This window comes from Tachypleus tridentatus, chromosome 13 (assembly GCF_004210375.1).
Source record: "Tachypleus tridentatus isolate NWPU-2018 chromosome 13, ASM421037v1, whole genome shotgun sequence".
Lineage (NCBI taxonomy): Eukaryota > Metazoa > Arthropoda > Merostomata > Xiphosura > Limulidae > Tachypleus > Tachypleus tridentatus.
In genome coordinates, this window is record NC_134837.1 from 64,232,203 (window position 1) to 64,255,598 (window position 23,396).

General features: G+C 32.4%; 1 protein-coding gene across 1 annotated transcript; it reads right to left on the reverse strand.

The window, feature by feature from the left end:
• Positions 1 to 2,431: 2,431 nt before the first annotated feature.
• On the reverse strand, positions 2,432 to 18,502 carry LOC143238270 (uncharacterized). The gene is made up of 5 exons (XM_076478360.1): positions 18,375 to 18,502; positions 11,924 to 12,029; positions 5,068 to 5,116; positions 3,349 to 3,538; positions 2,432 to 2,656 (listed from the first exon to the last, which is right to left on the reverse strand). Exons 1-5 carry the CDS (start codon positions 18,461 to 18,463, stop codon positions 2,479 to 2,481), a joined length of 612 nt encoding a protein of 203 aa, XP_076334475.1. The 5' UTR covers positions 18,464 to 18,502; the 3' UTR covers positions 2,432 to 2,478.
• Between the last annotated feature and the right edge of the window lie 4,894 nt (positions 18,503 to 23,396).

Genomic DNA, 23,396 nt, shown 5'->3' on the forward strand with positions numbered 1-23,396 from the left:
TTGTTTATTGAAGTGGGCCACAGCAACTTGTTCTATTATTCTTTTTTTAAAACGGTTTTGCACTTATTCTGCAAACGGGATATTCACCTCGATCCCAAGATCTGTCTAAGTGATGTTATTCTTCCTGTGATCCCTAGGCAAAGTTCTTGGAGGTTATCTTTGTCAATAAGCTGACCTTCCTTTCACACATCAAGCAGCTATGTGTTAAGTGTACAAGGGCACTGAATATCCTCCATGTCCTTTCTTCCATCTTCTTGGGAAGTGGATTAATTTTCTATGTTAAAAATCCATCATCTCCTTGTTTGATTGAAATTGGACTGTGGTTCTGTTAGGATCTTGGCCTTGAAGATGCTGGACCCTGTTCATCATCTGGGAATTTTTCAGTCCATAGCTTCTTCACCAAATCTCATGAACCTCCTATATATTTCCACCCAATTGCAACATACTTTACCCTATGCTTCGAAACTTCAATTCTTTCCACACTTGTTTTCCTTCCTCTGTGGGCTATGCTTTTTCAGAACAGACAGTCTGCCAGTGTTGCATATGAATTTTGTATACAGACACAACTTGCTGAATTGGGTCTGTCCTTGGGTAACGTTGCTTCCTCCACTGGTTAGCCTATCCCACCGTGGCTTATCACTAATATGACCTTTCTTTCTGATTGGAAGTACAGTCATTTATTTGCCAATCATCTTTGAAACCATCCTTCCATTCCCATTTATATGGATGGTTTGAAATCAGGTAGCTCTGTGGGCTCTGCCATGTATTGTTATGGTTTAGTCATTGCACACAGGATCCCCTCTACAATTTCTGTGTTCACTGCCAAATTGTATGTTATTTCTCTTGCCCTGGATCACTTAGAAGCTATGCAATACACCAATTGTACTATTTATACCAACTTGCTTAGCTCTCTACTATCCCTGGAATAACTTCACATTAGTTCTCACCCTGTTCTAGTTGATATTCAAAACCGACTGGCCTACTTCTCTCTATCTTCTCCTTCTATCCAGTTTTCTGGATACTGGGCCACATTGGTATTCACGGGAACGAATCTGCTGATGTTGCAGCTAAGTCCATCTGCTCTGGTACTATCACTGCTGTGCCTGTACCATAGGGGGATTACAGTCCTGTATTCAAGGCTCGACTCTATGTCAGTTGGCAGTTGACTTGTAGTGAGCAATGTGATAAGTTATTCCAGATCAAATCCTCTTTTATTCTTTGACCATCTTATTCTTGTAAGGATCAGAAGGAGAAAGCTATCCTTGCTAGGCTATGCATTGGTCATGGTGTTTACCTCATTGTTTTCTTTTATCTGGGTCTAAAGCATCAATGTGTGGCTTTTGTGACACTGAAGTCAAGGTGGTCCACATTGTACTGTCATGTCATCCTTAGGACCATGAGTGACAGAACCATTTTAGACATGTTTTTACCATGGGTTCACCCCCAATATTGAACAATGTCATTGCCATTGGTGACACTGTCCATCTCACTTTTTTAACTTTTTAAGGGCTATTCGACCTTTTAATCCTAATTACGTTTTTATCTGAAATTTGGCCAGTGGTTTATTTGATTTGATTTTTTCTTTACTTTTTAACAATTTTACTTTTATTGTTTACCAGTTGTTTGGTGTAGATAGCCTAGTTGATTTGCTCCTATAAATGCTAAACATCCAATCAACAAAATACACATTTTTCTTAACATTAATAATGCACTAAAAACTACCACAGGTCCCATGATAACCAATTTCACAGAATTCAGAAAGCACTTTTGATTTCAACATTTCATTAAAATATATATAAATGTTTTTCTTTTTATTAACTCCTCAGAGATTTGAAGGTTATACTTGAAAACATTCTTTTTATTACTGAAATTCTGAAAGTCCTGAAATTCCATGTTCAAAAAGTACATAAATCCTAGAAATAGTAGTTTCATACACACACTACCGTAGGAAATGGAGAAGGACCAGTACTTTTTGATTTTTTATAGGAAATTTGAGAGTGATCAAAATGATATTTTATACAAAACTATAAATAATACAAGTTTATGTTAAACTACAAATAAATTTAAAAGTTGAAAAAGTAGTTTCAAATCATATTGTGGTTTTGAATATCAGGTATTCGACCTATGAAGGAAAAGAGAAAAAATTAAAATTACAGGGAAACAAAATCTAAGTTGAATTATATTATGGTTAGTTAAGTAGAAGACAAGTTATTCCACTACCTTGAACAATTTGAGGTCCACATGCAATACTCTGATGCTAGAGGCCCTCTTACTAAGATATAATTCAAAATTGAGACCCCTTGAAGCTCAAGACCTGTGTGCAATACTATGGGTTTGATCACTTCTAAATTTGGCACTGCCCTTTAACAATTCCTACACTTAATTTTAACTTCATCCCAACATATTTACAATTTCACGTAAACCACGACCGTTGTGAATTAAAACAAATTTATTAACTGTTGCTAGTTACAAAAATAATTATCTTCTTTTTACATTTCCCTTCCTTTTCCTATGCTGTTTCTGCTGTAAGTTTTTCTTCTTTCTGGCTTGTTTTCTATCTTTGATTTTCTGTTGTTTATTTTTCTGTTTAAAAACGCTGCTCTTCTTCACTGCAGCAGTGTTGTTTTTTCTAAGATAGTTTTTCACATCAGATGTTCTGAGAAGAAAGGAAATTTATCTGTAAATACTTCTTTAGGATATATTTAAAGTTCACGTGATATTAATATATAAAAAAGAATGTCACTTATTCTTTATAAAATAAGTTACAAAGCAGGTTTTTTCCTTCTTTTCACTTTATTGTTTGGATTTCTCTAAAAAATTCTGTATTTGTGAAAATAGCTAGTGTTTAAAAACTATTTTTAATTAAATAAATTTAAAGTTATATCTTTAATGTATATTTCATCACAACAGGTTTCTCTGCATTCAAGCTGACACGTGAAAATGCTGAATGAGAGGAAGAGCAAAAAAAACCTGCATCAAGAGTTTTTCTAACTCACTAAACTCCTACAATATTTTTTCTCCTTTCTAAGTTATTTAGTCTACAAATTGAATTAAAGTTTTCATTTTTAAATCAGTGTTTTAAAGTAACTTACCAACACTTTTATCTCTATTAATTTGTGAATCGTCAATCAAGTTAACACGATTTACAAAAATGCCGTTGCCACAGATAGGAATGCATTACGAGATATTACAAGTTTAAATACAAAAGAAAGCTCTCACAGTACTTCATTAAACATTATGAGATGTATTCAAAACTTCTTCCATCTATTCAGAAAACTAATCTAAATCCCTATTGCTTCACATCCACATATATTGCAGGTATAGAGAATACTGTTATGTGTCATTCACCTAACAGGATCTTGATCATTCCCAGATTGAGAATTCCATAACTCTTTTCTTCCCAAGTTTTCATCATCAGATTTGTTTGTGCCAAGTTGTTGATCCCTATAGTCAACTAAGTCCCCATCTTCCAGTGTACTAATGGTAACTGTGTGCTTTTCAAAGTCATAGGTTACTGGTTTAAAAAGATGCTCCACCTCTGAAATATATTAACTAAACCTGACATAATGCACTTTTAACATGCACTAAAATAAAGTCAATTAGACTAACATAATAAGTAAAACATGATTCAATTCTAGCAACTAGTCTCATCTGAAAACATTGCAAAAATATATTCAGTTGCCACTGGAAGCTCAAACATTTCAAATTTAAGCTATTTAAAAAGAATACCAGTGCACAGTCACCGTATTTTTCTTAAGCAGTAAGATTCTTAATATCATTATACAAATCTGGGGAACTTAAAAATCTAAAAATGCTATACTTTATCACATTTGAGTATTTTACTAGATGATTGTAAATTATAAGTACCTAAAGTACAAACTGTTAGTAAAAAATATACTTTTATACACATAACAGCTAGAAACATTTATGGCTAAGATGTATATTTCTACAAGTAAAGAACGAATCAAATCAATGTTATGTAGGAGAATACAAGTTTTACAAGGTTTCTAGATGCACTAGTCATTCTTTAAAATTACTTAATACTAAATACCACAATAAATATGATGCTACTCATTAAGTCATTAAGCTTTTCTGTACTGATGTGTTTGAGGTTTTCTAACTGACTGTGGTTAGTTTGTGAGATCAGTGCATATGTGGTGTGCATAAACTTAAGTAATAGCTTACTGGTTATGATTGTATCAATACTAATGTAAGGACACAATTTAAATGGTTTTCCTTTACACACTATTACATTCTAAAATGTAAAATGTATGCTATTCTAAAATTCAGAGTAACATCATTTCCAGTTGGCTCAAAATAGTCGTTACAACAATACACTGTGGCCTCATTATATGTAGTCCACATCACAAGATCTTGTCATAACAAGGTCCAGATAAGCTGATTCAAACAGACTATGGTAAAAAAATGAAAACAATCAATTGAAATAAATTTTATTCCTTCTGGTGACAAAAATGTGATCTCTAGTTATACAGAGAAAAATGGCATTCAATTATGATGATGATCTTTCATAGGCAAAGCCTATTAGACACAAGGCAACTATCTCATTTGCTGACTCTAAAACTGTGTATTTTCTTATCAAAAAGTTATTTTAAAAATAACAATGAAGGCATAACCAATACTCCAGTAGTTAATAAAGAACAGTTTTTTCATATTTTGAGTATTTATAGTTTAATAATGTTCAACACATAGCAAAAAAGAATGGATACATTCTGAAGGAATAAACTTCAATAAAATCTTGAAGTCCAACATGGACCACATTATACTGAGTTTCACATTATGGTGAGGCCCCAGTGTACTGATAATTTTAAAAATAATAGCTTTTTGATATAGTTGATACAGTTTTATAACAGTTACAATCAAACAATATTACTTGTTCTTCATAAAATGTAAATTGATAAGATTTGGAAAATTATAGTAATCAATGTCTATATTATGTGAAACAAAAAAAAATCTTATTCTTCATAAACCACCACAAATATTCATCTTCCCACTAATAATACTAACACCAAACAAAAGCTTAAGGAAGAATTGACCAATAAAACTTGCCTGGTACTGCACATTGTGACATCATCATCTGCTTCTTCATTTCTCTTCGCTGAAACAAAATACAAAATTTAATATACATATTTCTAGTGTGCACATATTTACATTCAACACTAAGTTAAGGAATAATTCATTTTTCTTTTCACAATAATTCATTCTTAAATGTGTGTGACAGTAAAATTCAGTGCAGCATTACTTCCAGTTGGCTCAAATTAGTTATGAAAACATACTGGGGTCCCACTATAACATGACTCATTGTCATAAGCCCCTGTTACAACAAGGTAACTTCAAAAGTGGCAAGACAGTTACCAAAATAATGCAGAACTACAGATAACTGATTAAAATGACTTCATAAACAGATAAATCATACTCATAGCATTCACCTCATGTATATGGAGTTAATGACCAGAGATATTATTTTATGCCAATTATTTTCCACAGATTCCACATAGGAATTAAAAAAAAAAGTGTTATGCTAATTGTGCTGCAAACTGTTTTGAAATAGAACTTTTATACGCTCACAATTTTTAATAAATATTTTAAGCCAAAGAGCCCCTCTCCCAACTCCTTACTCCTTAATTGAGGTTCCAACTTAAAAATTTCAAACCTAAAGTCAGATATTTATGATGAATGGTTTCTTATATGTTCCTTCAAACTTTCATTTAAATTTGTGGAACAAGTCCTGTAAGCCCCCAAACTCCCTTCAATTCCACATAAAGGCTCTAATTTGACATTCTCAAAATCTGAATTAATAAAATTATTTTGAACAGCCTAATGCATGTTAATACTAATTTTTAATTAAATCTATTCAGTAAAAACTTCTTAGCTCCTCATGATCCTTTAAAAAAGTATTTTTACTAAAATTATTTGGAAACTGAACAGCCCACATACAAAAGTTTTAAGTCACCAAGCCAATGATGAGTGTTAAGCAAAATATTTAAAGATTGCTATAAAATAACCAATGAAAATTACATTATTGTATACAGTAATTCAGAACATAATAACATAACTGGCAAGTCAGTTTTAGTAAATTTGTAAAGTTTTTGTGATTTGACTAAAAGAAAGGATGATAACACAAATAGATAAAACATTATTTGATAATTTCCACTCTTAATATTTCTTTAATTGCATAATTTAAACATTATCTATTCACGTTTATACACACGTAACTAAATAATATCTAACTCTAACTTTAGTAATCATAAGCTTATTTGTATTCTAATTTAAACATTAGGCCTAATACACAAAAGTAATGTGAGGCTTAGCTAAAACATTACTTCAATGAACTATTCGGCAGTTTCTATTTTACTTTTGTCTGAAACTCAATATAAAAAAAACTTGGATATTCATCAAACAAATGAAAAACTATAGCTAAAATGTTATTTAATTTATCATGGTGTAATAACAGAGCCTAAAGCACTATTTGTTTTGCAATGAAGCCTAAAGGTGTAATGCTAAATAATTAAACCCTAAGCCCAAATACATGAAACTTATGAAAAATATATATATAAACTCTAAATTTGAATCATTTTTCAATTAATGCATTTTGCTGTTATATCAAAGTTATCAAAAAATAAAGAATAAACATGGACATTAAGCATTCAAAAAACACAACACTTAGCCTAACATCATCATCAATTGGTAGTTTTTTGTTAATCAACAATGTAAATTATAGACCATTACTAAAAAATGAAAGGAGTATACCATAGAGTCATGTTAAAAAGTTAGGATACCCTATGAAAGCCTGTGTATTTTTGTAACATTTTTGGATATACAGATATTTAATTTCAATTTTAACAATACTGAGAGATTATAGGAATAACTAAACAATTAAAACTGAAGAAAAGACTTTTCAAGATCTTCTGTAAATGTAATTCTACAAAAATACATATTCTAACTGAGGAAAAAGTTAGGACACCCCCCACATTTATTCCCACTTAAAATGGCTCAACTCACATACAGGTGTATCACACCAGGTGCACATGATTAGAAGATTGTTACTGAGCATTTTGAATGAGGCTTGCCCTATTTAAATCTCAGACATTTAGTTTGGTGTGCTCCTGACTGTTGAAGTGAGAGTGAGCACCATGATGAGAGCAAAAGAGCTGTCTGAGGTCTTCAGAAAGAAAATTGTAGCAGCTTATGAGTGTGGTAAAAGATTTAAAAAGATCTCAAAAAATTTTGAAATCAGCCATTCCACTGTCCAGAAAACAGTCAACAAGTTGAGGGCTTTCTAAACAACTGCCAACATACCCAGGTCTGGTCGTCCAAGCAAGTTCACACCGAGAGAGCAGACTGCAAGATGCTAAAAGAGGTCTCCAAACACCCTAACATGTCATCACAAGACCTACACCAGGCTCTGGCTTCTGTTGATGTGAAAGTGCATGCCTCTACAATCAGAAAGAGACTGCACAAGTTTAACTTGCATGGGAGGTGTGCAAGGAGGAAACCTTTGCTCTCTAAGAGAAACATCAAGGCCAGACTGAGGTTTGCCAGAGAGAATGTAGGCAAAGACCAGGACTTCTGCAATAATGTTCTTTGGACAGATGAGTCCAAAATTGAATTATCTGGACACCAGAACAGAGGATATGTTTGGCATAAACCAAATACAGCATTCCAGGAAAAGAACCTCATACCAACTGTGAAGCATGGAGGTGGAAGTGTCATGGTTTGGCACTGCTTTGCTGCAGCAGAACCTGGACAGCTCACAATCATAGAATCCACCATGAATTCTACTGTGTATCAGAGGGTGCTTGAGGATCATGTAAGACCATCTTAAGAAAATTAAAGCTGAAGCAGAACTGGACCCTGCAACACGACAACGACCCAGAACATACCAGTAAATCCACCAAGGACTGGCTGAAAACTAAAAAATGGAAAGTCCTAGAATGGCCTAGTCAAAGCCCAGATCTTAATCCCATTGAGATGCTGCGGGGTGACTTGAAACGGGCTATACACGCAAAAAACTCCTGAAACATCTCACAGCTGAAAGAATTCTGCATTGAGGAGTGGGGCAAACTTTCTTCAGACCAATGTCAGAGACTGGTAGATGGCTACAAGAAGTGTCTCACTGCAGTTATTTCAGCCAAAAAGGGTAACAGTACCTATTAGAGGGTAGAGCATCCTAACTTTTTCACATGACTGTGTGTATATATATTAATGACACGAAAGCATGATAGGCTAATTAAGTTTTGTTTTTGAAAACTTTTTAAACCTCCAGAAACAAAAATGCTATATTCAGGTTCATTTTACATTAATTTACTTCATTTTTATTCACACAACATCTTCCTTGAGTTTTTTTGTTTTTTTTTAAGAATTTAGGTGTGATTATAAATAAAATATGCCAAAAGCCTTTGAAAAAGTGTATGACATTGTGAAAGAGATTTAATATATTTCTGTGACCAATTAATAGCTTCTAATCTCAAGTGTACTAATATTAATGTAATGTGCAGTCTTTCAGAGTTGTGTGCAAACAGGGGAGCATGCAACCCAAAAGGGGCAGGAGAATCAGTGGAGGAGCAACCATGACTATAGGAGCAAATAAATTATATATAAGCAGTACAAATTTAAAAATATGTTTTAAAAACTACCATACAAATATTACTACAACTATTAAGTAAGAGAGTAACAGCTATTAAAAATGGCATGTAAAATGTGTAAAAAAATAAGATATACAACGTGCAACAAAACAAGTTTAGAAGGAAGAGATGATAGAAGAGTTTGTGTAGCACTACTGTAGAGCACTGTGTGCAATTTTCAAATCATTAGTACATGAAAAACATCTCAATGAAGGTACAAATGTTGCTAAAATTATAACAACCTACCAAAATGTGAGAAACTATACTATCTTGGCTACATTAAAGGAAATGTAATAGATTCAATATATTTAACACAAATTATGGAAGATAGATTTGATGTCAAAATGGACAGCAAGCCAATATATATGTAGTGCAAAGATGGAAAGCATGATAGTGAGACAGGTGATGAATCTGATGTATAGGAAGGTGAAACAGTTTGCAAACATCCATATCCAGAGAAAAATATACCAACTGGAGGTATTAACAGTCATTCAGACAGGTATAAAAAGAGAGGTATCTGGAGACAATGGAGATCCCAAAAGGGAAAAATTCCATTATAAGTGATATTGATCAGCCCAAACAATAAGCAGGAACTGATCTAATTCTAAAGAGATCACTACATAGGTAGAATTTCAATCTGGCCCAGAGAAATAGTCTGTAATAAAGTTTATAGATTGTGTCACATGACATATGGCAAGCCAGATTCAATGGGAATCAGCTCAGAATAGGAGGATCAATGTCCCAAAGTAAAGAGTCCCAGAATGGATACTCCCTAGTTGGTCAATGTTAGAAAAGACTAGAATTGTTGGAGTACATCATGACCAAGTTATCTATCAGATGTGGGAAATGAAGACGTGCACAAAGAATAGCAAGAAGTTCAAGCATGTCGAGATGGAGTGAGCTTTCATCCCTAGTCCCAAATGACAGATGTCATGTTGTTATTCAAAGATACACCCTTATCTGAGACAGAAACACTGATGAAGAGATGAAGAACTTGTCTCTGGGTTCATAAGGGTATGACAGATGGAGTATTGGCACACATTAGTCACCAAGATAATTCTACACCTGCTCAATGCAATGCTGAGAAAAAAACTGAAGATTTCATGAGAGCAAATGCATGAGGTGAGTTACTGCACATGGAGGTTATGTTATCCTCCTCCTCCTCTTAACTTCTTCACCCTGAATATCCTTTACCAAGCATGACAAAGTTCTAGTGTCTTACATTCAAAATTTTATTAAAATACTGTCATACCAATTAGTATAGCACATCTTGGCTAACAGTCCATATTTTAATAGTATATATGTTTGAAATTACTAATTCTACAAGGAAATATTAAAACTAAATCCTGAAATTCCCCTAGTATAACATGCAACATTTTTTCTAGGCAACCCATCTTCTCTATTCTTTTCACCACCCCTCAAAAGAGTAAGAAATTAAACAAATCATTCACTATTGAATCACTATTGCTCAGACAAATCATAATTTTCACAGTCTTCAATTTTGTTCAGATAGAGAACTATCAAATGAAAATAAGACCCTTCCAGCCATACCCACCTGGCACATACTCTCTCACAGGATTGGCAGTTCTCTCTTACATTTAATTACATAAAATGTATAACTGATAGAAAGTTAAGGTTTTCATTTACTCAGTGATATATAGCATAATACTGTGAACAGATAATAATCAATTTCCTTCAGAATACAAGCAACATTCCAGTAAAAAATGTAAAGATTAGCTTGGATGAACTTGTAATGCTTCTTGACACATAGTTAGAAATCCAGAAGATATTTAAGTTAGGGGAAATTCTCCTCTTTTTGGATATTATTAGTCAATGTTATTTGGTTCATTAGTTAATCAAACAAAAATGTAGTGAATTACTACTATTAGTATAAAAAAGTATCATCTACAATCAACAGCAAGAAAAAGATAAATTAGGTAAGTACTTTATTTCTTATTGTTATCATTATAAAATTAACTAAAATTTAAAAACAGCAGTTTCTTCAGGTCAGTCAAGAATACTATTATAAAAATGTTTCAAGAGGTAAGCATGCAAACAGCATGTGCATGGAGTGATTTACAATCTATAATGGCACAGATAGTTATATAACATTTAATGGGCAATAAGACAATAAAATTGATTATAAATACAAGTATACTATTAACAATCTGAAAGCTACTTATGATAAGCAAACATAGTTTCATGTTATAATTTCATGTTATTCTAGAATGAGAGAAAGAGTAGTTTAGATTTTTTTCAATTTTAGTGAGTTTTTAGGTATTACACTAAGGAAATTTGAGATTCTTGAGATAAGAATTTTTTTTAATCTGAACATGAAAATTACTTTGCACATGGACTATTTAAAACAAATACTCTATATATTAATGGATAAATCTTTATTTTAGTTTGTGAAAAATATTTCTTTAAGAAAGCATGATTTCCTATATGTGAATGACATAATTTAACTGAAAGACTGACACATTTTGTGAAGATGTACTTTCTATAATGAAAGAAGTATTAAATCTAAATTTTAAACAAGTACAAAGAGGTCACATAATTGGTCAAATTGACCAAGCCCATGTTGAAAGAGTTAAGCACAGGGCTATTTTTGGACAGTTACATCATGCACCAGCACAGTTCATATCAAGTGCAAGAAGGAAGTGAGCTCAAGGCTAGTGACATGTAAGAATAACCAGCATTTCTGTGTGACAAGTTGAGTTACTGTCTCAGAAAACTAACTTTACAACTTAAAACACTGCCATTTCAGTATTTAACTGTAAGAAACTGGGTGAATTTAGTAAGTGTACAAACACACATTTATAAGTAGTCAGTAGTGCATTTTGTAAACTTAAATATATTTAAATATTTGATACATACATTGTTTGTTTGTTTTTTGAATTTCATACAAAGCCACATGAGGGCTATCTGCACTAGCTGTCCCTAATTTAGCAGTGCAAGACTAGAGAGAAGGCAGCTAGTCATCACCACCCATTGCCAACTCTTGGGCTATTCTTTTACCATCGAATAGTGGGATTGACTATCACATTGTAATGTCCTCACAGCTGAAAGGGCAAGCATGTTTGGTGTGACGGGGATTCGAACCTGTGACCCTCAGATTACAGGTCAAATGCCTTAACCCACCTGGCCATGTAGGGCATGATACATACATTAAAAATAAATTGATTGAGAAAAAAAAACTGTAAAGACAATTAAATATGATAACAAATAGTTTAAAACATTTGATTCAATTTTTTTTGCACAGATTATATAACGGTATTTACTTTTTCTTGAATCATTTTCTTCTCATCTTTAAGTTTTTGCTTCAGTTCCTCTTGAGCTTTACGGCGACGTTCTTTTTTACGTTTATGAAATCCTTGTAAGTATTCCCTTTAAAAAGAAAAAAAAAGTAAAAGTAAAACAACAATAAATCTATTTACACTGTTGACATAAATAGTTTAAGAAAAACTTTTAAATGTGAAATAATGCTCTCAAAGTTCCACACGAAACAGTATGGTTATACTTTGTTAATAAATAACCCTGATGCAGTATCCAGTGGTTACCATAAACCTTTTTGAAATGTTTATGGAATTTGTTTTTTCATCCATAACTGCTAGAAAGTTGTGTGACACGTGTTAGAGTTAGGTATATATATGTATCGTCAAATGTCACTGTGTGCTGCTGTTTTAGTTCAGCATGGTTATACTCGCACACTTTAACAGTTTATCTTCCTTTCTTCAATGTGTCATATAAACAACTTGTTTACACAAGTTATGTTGTTGTTTTTTGAAGTGAAGATGTTTCTTAATGATGTTGCATGTTGTTGCTTGTGTTTGTATTAATGGTTTTTATCACTGACCTTTGTTATTTTAATTTTTACCAATTAAAAGATGCCATACTCTTCATATCATTTCTTTGTATGCTCATATCACAGATGCTGATGTGTAGCACTTAGGAAAGCTTGACTAACTCGATTAACGTATTACCTATGAACACTGGTAATAGCAATTAATTTCATATGCAATAATCAATTAACATTAAAATTTAAATTTAAATTAAATCAACTAATGTTCAAAAAACAATCAAATAATCAAAATTAGTGTTTCCAACTATCCAGTAATTGAAATACTGGAATTATAATTTTTTATTATCATTATTGATTATTTCAAGTATGTTTATTACAGTAGCATTGAGGAAACTTGGGGGGGAAAACACATGGAACACTATTATTAGTCATATTTTCAGTTCATTTCATGTGTTGATTTCTTCATGATATATTTTCATGTGCAACAGTCTAGGTTTACCAATTTTCTATAAACTATTGTATCTAAATACATAATTTTCTCCGATTTTTCATATTTATTCACTAAAAACTTTTGAGTAAATTCTATACTTTACTTCTATTTCAATAACCTTAACTTAAAAATATTTTAAAATCAATATTTTGACATTTTATAACATTTGGTATAACTTACAAAAAAAAGGATAAAAATTTCAAATTAGCATTTCTACATATATACCAGTAGTTTTGCCTTTAAACAATTCATTATCATTGTTACTGAAACTAGTGATGAAAGCCAAAGCACAAGAATGATACATATACACATGAATTTTTCACTAAATACCCAAAGTGAACCATGAAACCTTAACACTCCTACAAAAAGTGGGGCCTAATAGGCCCCAGAGCAACATGAAAGGTTATTAATATTAGGCTAATAATTTTGTATTTAAATGAATTTGCCATTTAAATCCATTAATGAATGGATTAACGAGATTCCCACTGTCCCTATCTACTATCTAGCGAAACCACAGCCAGGGGAACGGGCTTGGAGAAATCAGGACTAGAAACGTCTTTTCGTAGGAGTGTTAAGATACATATTTCAAGAAACAGTTCTTGTTAAGCTTTTAAACTTGGTTTCAGATGGTGACTATCTTACAAAGCTACATCTGCAAGGGAGAGAAGGCAGTCTATTTGAATGGTCACCATATTGGTGTTACAGGTTTTGATTATCAGCATGGTATTTTAGGTACTGATACAGTGAGATAACAGTAAGAAATTAATATGTTGTTGATAGCCCACAACCATAAAGCTTCAATTCATCATATTATCCATATGTGCACAAGATCTCTCCATAAAATAAACTTAAGTGAAAATAAGAGTATATAAAGTTTATAAAGTGTTACATTTATGTTTAAATACTGATGACAAGTTAGTTACTATATGATATATAATCTCTTATTTATTCTATCTTTAGAAAGAGGTGTAATGCATATGCCTTTAACGGTTTATTAACCAGTTCTCAACAGGCTTGGTATAATATATAGGTTTGTCTAAACACTTGCAAACATTAAGTATTTGCATTATCACTTTTAATACATAGGGCATGTCTTCACAAAATTTGGTATACATTTTAGTAAAGATTACAAGCTTTTACTACATAAAAAATCTGAATTTTTATTGAAATATTTTCATTAAAGATTTGTTTGTGAAAATAGTCTTTTGTCATTAATCTGAGTACAATGTGATTTCATGTTATGATTAAAAACCTATTATTCACCCTAAAAATATATATAATATTATTTACATGATCTCTAAAACCTCCTAAATATATTTCAAACATTTGTTTTCAGTAAAACTTCATATGTTATTTTCTATACTCTAACTATGTGGGGTCTGTCACTTCTCATAAACATAATAAAAAATTGAGAAATAAATATAAATTATGCTATTTTCATGCTAGAATAACTACATATTACATACAAATGAAAATACAAATGTTTAGTTTAAGTAGCTTATAACACTATATATGAACAAATATATTCTTTTATTATATTGACCATCCAGTCACGCCTACCTAACATTACATAACTTGCATTGCAATGGTGCATGTACACTCAGGTCACCTATCCAGTAGTATAAAACGAACCATTAGCCTTCCCTGTCTTGGCTGTGTTTTAGTGGTCTAGTGTTTTGTAATATAGTCACATATCAATTATATATATGTATAGAGATTATTACTACTCAGAAATAAATTATTAAACTTTATTTTCCTTGAAATACAGAGCAATAAATCAAAAAGTAAAGTAAACAAATATCTCTTCTCACTAGGACCTTTATACTAAACTGTTATTGGACATAGGTTGCTAAGCCTTTTAAAATTTCCCACATGGACAAACAATTTTTAGGTTTCATATATCCATTTTAATAACCACAAAATCATAACTAACTACACTGATACCATAGAATTCCACTATAATTTATTAAGCTTAGTAACTAAGATGTATTTAGATTTTAAAAAAATGAAACTTGAAGCAGACTAAAGACAACCTACATCATTAAAATCTTTGGATTGAAAGAACATGGAAGCATTTTCAAAGAAAAAATGGTGGGAGAAAAAACTCTGGAGACATTCTAAGCTCTTGATTGGTTATTCACATGTCATATAATAAAGTAAGTGTATATAAGGAATCTTTTCAAAAATAGAAAGAGTTAAAGAGCCACCTTGTTTGATTCAGTATGAAAATAAGATCTCGGCAAAATAAAGAGGTTCTTATTTTATATTTTAACTTGTCAATATTAGTAATCTGAGTTCCTAATTTGTATAAAACTATAGACTTAGTATTTTAACATCACAAACATTTAATTTTCAACAATGTTGCATTCAACATACCACATGACTTACTAAAATCTATATTTAGATGTGTTCTTTTAATATTTATTTTTCAATTAAAAATTAACTTGTATATAATATTAAAGTGTGAATTATAATCTACAATTAGATTCCAAATGTATTAACATAAATTCATAAAATAGTAGTTCAATAAAAATTTGAATGCAAGTCAACAAATGTGATGATTTGCTCTTTGGCTCTTGACCCATTGCAAAAGAGTTAAAATAGAATGTTATTTTTTCCTTTGTTGTCTTGTGAGAATTCAAGGGAATCTAGGTTGAAAGTTGAAATGAGAATGATCCAGCATGGAAAACATTCTGACAGTCACTTTCAGGAAAGAATGGACAGATTTTCTTTACACTCCACAAACTACTGATATCTATCTACCATTTTCATGCATTAAATTTAAAAGTTTACTTTTACTTTCACACCCACAGTAACCAGGTATCCAGGAAGATACCAAACAAAAATGTATCTTTTATTATGAACTTCTAAGTTGTGCACTTGACTGGACAAATAATAACTAAATTTGCTGATCACTTTGCTAAAATCATCCAACAAAATGGATAGCATTAAAACTACCAGAATTCATTAAGAAAATACCCAGTATAGTAAAGTTACAATGTGCAGAACTTCAGAAGAGTTATCATGAACAGGGGGGGTTATGAACTGCACCACTAGGTTCTAGATTCACCCAGCTTGTGTGGTCTGCAGTGTCAGAAAAACAAGAAAAGTAGGTATCTTGTGAAAGTTCTTGAATGGGCTAGCAACAAAACTAAAATTATGTATACCCAGAAATTTCCAAAGTGTAAGACAGCCTGGACAAAATAAAAAGTCAAAAATAATAAAAGTATGAAGTAATATCTCTGGCTACTTCTAGATATTTTGTGGATATTTGCAGTAATGAATAAAACCATTCTCCTCTCTAGTGTTACACACTTCAGTACTCTTCAACTTTTAGACACACATGCAAACACACAGATTATTATTGTTGTTGTTTTTATTATTATTATTCCAAGGATGGGGAAAAAAAAAAAAAGACTCATACTGAATAGCAGTGTGTGTCATTTCTGGCTTTACATGCTGAAGACTTGTATCTAAGCCAACACCAAGTGCTGGATGTTTCATCCTGGTTACCATTCAAGTAAATCTGTATACACACATTACATACATTTAAAAAAATGTTAATTTATTTCTCTGCTTCAAAAGTTCAATTTCTGCAACAGTCTCATTCAAATTAACAATAGAATGAATCAAACTGCTATTCAATAAGAGTAAGTGCTTCACTGAATTTTAAATAGCATAAATAAAAATGATTACATACCACTGTTTTCTCCAGTAAAAAAATAATAGTAATTTACACTGCAATTTGAATTATGTAGCAAATAATTAATGATCATATGTGAAATGATCTTTCACTACATGAATGTCTAATTGAAACAATGTAAAAAAAATGCTTTACCTGGTAACCTGAAACATTGCATGAAACTTGTAACAAGTTAAGGCAAAATGTAACTCTAACACAATACAAGTGAATTTATATCATACTGCTGAAAGAAATGAAAATTGTCAACAACCAGATGTTAAAAATCAAAAGTGAACTTATATATTTATCTATTAAACAAAGTGAAACATTTTGTATTCACACTGGTTCCAAGATTTACAGGTGTGCACCTGTTAATATGTGAAGCAAATTGTTGTCAAGGCAACATATCTGGTCACAGATAAGTTTTGTTTTTTTGACATGCTGTTGGCTGAAATTATAAAATAAGGATGACAAAGTTCATTTTACAGCATTGACTTTTCAAGTTAAATGACCAATTGGTATTTCTTAATGATTTTAAAGTTTTGTTTGTATTTTTTCAAATAAGAAATGCTTCTGGATATAAAATACACCCACAAAAATAAAAAGCATTAACAGAACTATTGTTTAATATGTCACTGATCCTTAGTGGACAAGCACTGCTCGTCACCACTAAATGGCACATGAATGTTTAGCAGTCATGGCAACCCTATAGCTAATTTACAACTACTGGGAGTATGGTTACCTTAAACTACAAATTCAGTACATAATAGTTCTGTTGATTATTTTACATTACTTGTTTGGCATACAATAATTTAGTACTTTGTCTATGGAAGATTTATAAGTGCACAACTGCAACTTCATATTCAGGCAGTTATATGCCTGAAAACAACAATTCTCAGGGAATTTGTAACAGGAATTTCTAAATATTATTTTCAAATGCTATAATACATTTAAATGAAGTTAAATAAGTAAACAAAAACATGAGGAAGGGCTGCATTAGAAACAGCAAATCCCAACCTCTGATTAATTATAACCATAATTTTTTAAAAGCTACGGTTATAATATATATACTACTGTAAATATTACAACTGAAGCAAAATTAAACAAGGACCCTTGTTCATCAATTTAATAACCTCTTATTAAAGTCAGTTTTTATTTACTTCAAACTCTGCTACTTCTGGAGTTTGAAATATGTAACACTAACAGTACTAAGATGTTACATAATCTTTTTTTAAAATTTAAATTTACATTATGTTTTTCGTTCATTTGTTCAAGAAGCACCATCTTTCATGTGACAGTGCAAATATGAATGGCAGGCTTACTGATAGTTTTCTTTTGCAAATAACAAGTTAAATATATAAATTATACATTTACAAAAATACATCTTTATAGTACTATATTATTATAAAATGTATTGTAACAATTAAAGGTAACGATGGACGAATTTATCAAACTCAAATGGCCATAGACGTTAGGCCTTACCATTACACTTAACACTAACAGCACTAATAACAAAGTAAATTATAAAGATCCAGAATTTTATATGCAAAAAACGGCTCGTTTGAGTTGAGAAAATCTTTTACATAGAAGAGCGAACAACGTTTCGACCTTCTTCGGTCAGGTTCACAAACCTGACGATGACCGAAGAAGGTCGAAACGTGGTTCGCTCTTCTATGTAAAAGATCCAGAATATTATTCATCGAAGAAAAAACCCGTAATAAATCAAAGGTTAAGGTATAACCATAACATTAATCTTACTTTCTTTCCAGTTCGTCGAACAAAAGAACCTTTTTTGTTTGTTTATTTTTCGGTCTTCGATGATTCTTGACATTGCTAGTCCTCCACATGATTAAAACTTGTTTTAAACTGACGCCGCCTGCAAAACACTTTAATACATTTGGAAACAAAAAAATTATATATTTGGAAGATAAAATAAAATGGAATAGGTTAAAAACGTCAGTTTAGAGTATAAAAAATTCATGTTTAGCTTTAATGAAATAAAAATTCTGCAACACAATTTTGCATTTGGATATTTACGTGAGGGGTAGTAACAAATATATTTAACATGTTTTTATTTTTATTTCATGAAGAATTCACTGTGCACGTAACTACTCTCTTTGTAAACTTTTATAATACTCTAAATACAATGGCAGGAACGAAAACATTCATCAAAAAGCTGCATTTGCTTGTACATTTTGTTTCGTTGCTTGTTTATTTTTTACCACAAAGCTTTATGATATGATATACATAGTTTGTACATCAAGGGGAATCAAGCCTCGGATTTTAAGATTTCTAAGGCCATAATTTTACTGATGATGTGTTGGAGGACGTTTTGTTACAAAACAATTTACAGGAGAAAAAGAACACAAAACCTAGGTTTTGAAGAATACACCAATCATGGAAATGTTACTTTTTAATACTGTTGTAACGTGTTTTGCGTGGCGAATTAAATTGGATTACTGAATAAAAATAATGTGAAGTCTATACAAGGTAATCATAACGAATGGCTTAAGAGACTGATCACTCATAACACCAAAGTGATTTCTTCCATAACACTATTTTAGTCCTATCAAAATTACATTTATAACTCAAATTCTGGTATTCCATGCCAATTATCTTGCATTTGTTGTAATTAGAAGTTACGGGCAACTTATTTACCCAGCTTAACAAATACTCCAGGTCCTTTTGTGAATTAGCAGTTTGTTTTTCCTCACAGCCAGCAACATACAATACTTTAATTTAACCAATAATTTATTGGTCCTTCATTCACCTCTGTCATTGATGCAAATCCAAAAAGCAAATGTCCCCACACTGAGCTCCAAGGTGTCAAGCTTATGGCATTAATTCAGTTTGACTGAATTCTATTAATAACAACTGTTCGGTTTATTCCATCTCTAATCAGATTTCTATTTAATAAGCCAACCTAACCCTTACAGTTACAGAGATAAATTTTTAAACAAACATTTTACGTGGCATCTTGTCAAATAGAACCCCAAAATTAAGATATATCAAATCTCCACCCGTTTCTTCATCTCCATAAGCAGCAACCTTTTCGAAGAATGTTAAAATATTATTAATACATTAATTTTTTTCAGTGAACCGTCGACAAAGTATTCAGTTCCAGTTCAGACAGAAGACTCAGTACTGTTTGTAAAACTTCTGTATATAAATTGTATTGTTGTTCGCATATTAAAATATATTTTGTTAAGAAAGATTATTATGTGTATCAATTTTATTGGCGAATATCATACATTTAATACATATCGGCATTCAATGAACTTCTAAATTAAAATTTCGGCTAGTTGAAATCGTAATACGTGACGTGCTTAGCATAATAAATGTGTTTTTTCTTATAGCAAAGTCACATCAGGTTATCTGCTGAGCCCACGGAGGGGAATCGAACCCCTGATTTTAGCGTTGTAAATCAGAAGACTTACCGCTGTACTAGCGGGGGGGGCACATAATAAATCGGAGACTCGTAACATATGTAAGTCGTGTACTATGGTTCAATACAAATCATAACTAACAGTAGTGGTTTTCTATCCAAAGAGTTATGGTTTGCAGATGTGATGACCTCTTTTCTCTTATCAACATGTGTTGTCCTGTCACTAGGGGATTTCTCCTTACGTAGTTAGTCGAGTGAATCCATTATCAGCTCTATCCTCAATAGTGTAACTTTCTTCTGAAAAACTCTTAATTGAAGTTACACAGTTCACTGTTTACAATATATGACCCTTTTCAACATCTACTTAACTTTAGAGTTCGTCCTTTTTTATAGTGTGGATTGTGTAGTTATACCCTTTTCAGGTTTACTCTCAGATTATTTAAGTCTTTTCTGGGTAAATTAATGTGTAACACCATTAGTTGGTATTCCTTCGTTTCTCTGCAACCTCTGTATAAAACTTTGAAGTACCAACCTTTGGATATGGTTATAGAATATCCAGTAACAGTTAAGGTTCTCTTCAAAACATCAATAATGAAAATGTGTTGCTTGTAGCTTGTGTATTGTAGTTCAATACAACTCATAACTAGCAGTGAAAGATTTTGGTTTCATGTTTTCTAATGTTCGTCCACATAAATTACTAATTCATTCAAAAGTATAAGTTGTATCTCTCAATTATGATTTTGAAACACAATTGAAAGGCCGTTGTCCTAGTCTTTTTTTTATTTTAAGGATGTGGCATATTTCCACAAACAAGGTTACTTCAACCTTCTTTCCTCGAGTTGAGGGGAGTTCCATGAGTACTCCAAATCTTCAAATGTGTACATTGACGAGTTTCCCTGTTAAAATTCAGCTTCCTGGTTTCTGAGGAGATATTTTCATGGTTATTCTGTGACAGAAGATAAAAAACATTGATGGTAACTCTCTTGTGCGGTTCTCCAACACAATGCTACTGTAGTTCTCACGACGCCTCTTTTGTGGAACTTTATATTTACAACATAACTCATAATTTACACCAATTTTCTATACATTTCTGGAAACAAATCAAATAGAAATACTCTCTTCTCTTTCAAGTGTTTTTAGCACCTAATTGTCAAGTTCTTTGAAGACTGTGGATATGATAAAGTGATTCAGGATGTAGAGCCTGTAAATGTATTTCTGTCGACTGGTATTTTCCCATTTCCAAAACCCTCTTATAGGCATAATGAATCCCACTGTGCCAGGGAACTTTTTGCCTATGGGCTGTATGAAGTAATTATTTGCCAAGAGAGTTTTTTCACAGTTCTTCATCTACTGGACAACAGGTTTCAAACTTGTATCTTTTGCTGAGCATTATACGTTTGTGTGTTGAACCACATTAATTTTCCATCATCACTTGTGGATGTTCCATCTTGAACTATTATACTGTGTTGTACTTTTTGCTCCTTCTTTTTATATTGCTATAATATTCATTTAAGCGTGGTTTTTAGATAATGAATCAGCACATCCACGGCTCCACTCAGTGTGACGCATCATGTTAAAGTTGAACTCCTGAAGTTTTTGGAACCATTTTGATATCTAGCTTTCAAAAATTCATCAGTAACTTCAATGTTGCACAATACATTTGGAGATAAACCCTTGTATGTATAGATAATGATAGAGGTGACTCAGTGCCCAAACCACAATTTGCTGTTCTTTTCGAGTTTTGCAACGATTCCTTTCTATGACATTCATTGCCTTGCTTTAGTGGGTATTCATGTTTTTCCTTTCGTGTTATACTTTTGAAATTGCAAAATCATCGGCATCTGTATCTTCCAAAATTATATATATCAATTAAAAAGTATTGTCCAATCCCTTCTTCAATTTGTTGAAGGCTTTAATCAATTCACACTTTGTGAGATTCAGCTTACAGTTTTTTCTCAACCAACCTAGAACCATCTTTGGCCATTCATATGAATTATCAGAGGTCTTTTAAGTAGATGAATAATACATTCCATAGTAGTTCAGAAAAAGAGTATATTTTATAAATAATTGAACTGCAGAAGGATCATTAAATACTCATGTTAACATGACAAATAAGTACTCTTCATTTCCCGTGGTACAATCTGTTTTCTCTCGACTTGTTTTGTTAATTTACACTTTCCAATATCCAATCTTACGATCTAATGTTGAAAACTTTTTTGATCCAGATAGAGCATCCTAAGTAGAATCAATCTTTAGCAGTGAGGAGGAATAATTTTTTGTGAATGTATTAACTTACCAGTAGTCTGAAAACTTTGTGGAACCATCCTTCTTCCCACAAGTTTAATAGGTGATGCCAAAGGATTGGTATTCATTCTGTCACCTCCTTGTTTTTTATTATTTTTATTTCTATGAAATCCTTAACCTATTTTGCAAGTGGGATTTAAATGACTAGGTAATGTGCTAGGACTGCATCTCCAGTATCAAGCTCGTGAAAATTTCATTTGTTCAGCCTAAGTCAGGAGTTATACTGTCTTTATGTTCCATGCCATCTGACCTGCATGCCTCAGTGATAGCTAGACCAGGTCAACTGGCCCGTGTTCACTGCTCTCTCGGAAATTAATCCTGCTGTCGTCTGTAAGCTATTGATAGACGAGTGTGCGGCAGCAGTGACTAACTGTATTGTCCAGGCAGCTGTTCAATCTGTTTCTAAAACCTGGACATGTTTTCAATGGTTACCTCTCCCATGGTGGAATCCTGCCTGCCTTATGGCACAGAAGGCTGAGAAAAGGGCCTGGGATACCTTTCTTAGGTGTTCCAGACTTTGAAGCCACATCATTTTTTAGCAAGCCTGTGCACATGCTCGGCAGGTAAGAAGTAAAAGCCAGAAGGAATCTCTACTACTACTAACTCCAAAATAACGTGGAACAAGATTTGGAAGGTCAGTGGGCAGTATACTTACCCCCTGTCGATCTTGCGTGATATGGCCAGGAAATTTATGATGCCCAGAGCGTCACCAATACTCTTGGCAAAAGCTTTTCTCGTGCATTTGGCACTTTCGTTTCATCTCCCACCTTCTTGGCCATTAAGATTCGGGCAAAGAGATCGTCTCTAGGTCTGTAATCATCAACTTACACTAGTGGAACTCAAGTTTGCTCTTCATCAGTCTGGCAGTAGATCAGTCGGATCTGATGATATTTAGCACAAAATGTTGTGTCATTTCTTTCGTGCTCCTCTCGCTACTCTTGTAGTTGTCTTAAACTGGATCTGGTAGGAGAATGCTTTTCCTTGTGCTTGGCACCATGTAACTGTTCTCCATTTATTTAAATCTTGGAAGGTTTGTTTGTTTTAAATTTTCCACAAAGCTACACAAGGGCTATCTGTGCTAGCCATCCCTA

Coding starts and splice junctions, on each gene's coding strand:
- LOC143238270 (XM_076478360.1), bottom strand. CDS start 18,463: ATGTGGAGGACTAGCAATGTCAAGAATCATCGAAGACCGAAAAATAAA. Junction 12,030..18,374: donor TTCGACGAACTGGAAAGAAA/GTAAGATTAATG, acceptor TTCTTTTTAAAG/GGAATACTTACAAGGATTTC. Junction 3,539..5,067: donor GTCACAATGTGCAGTACCAG/GCAAGTTTTATT, acceptor AATATATTTCAG/AGGTGGAGCATCTTTTTAAA.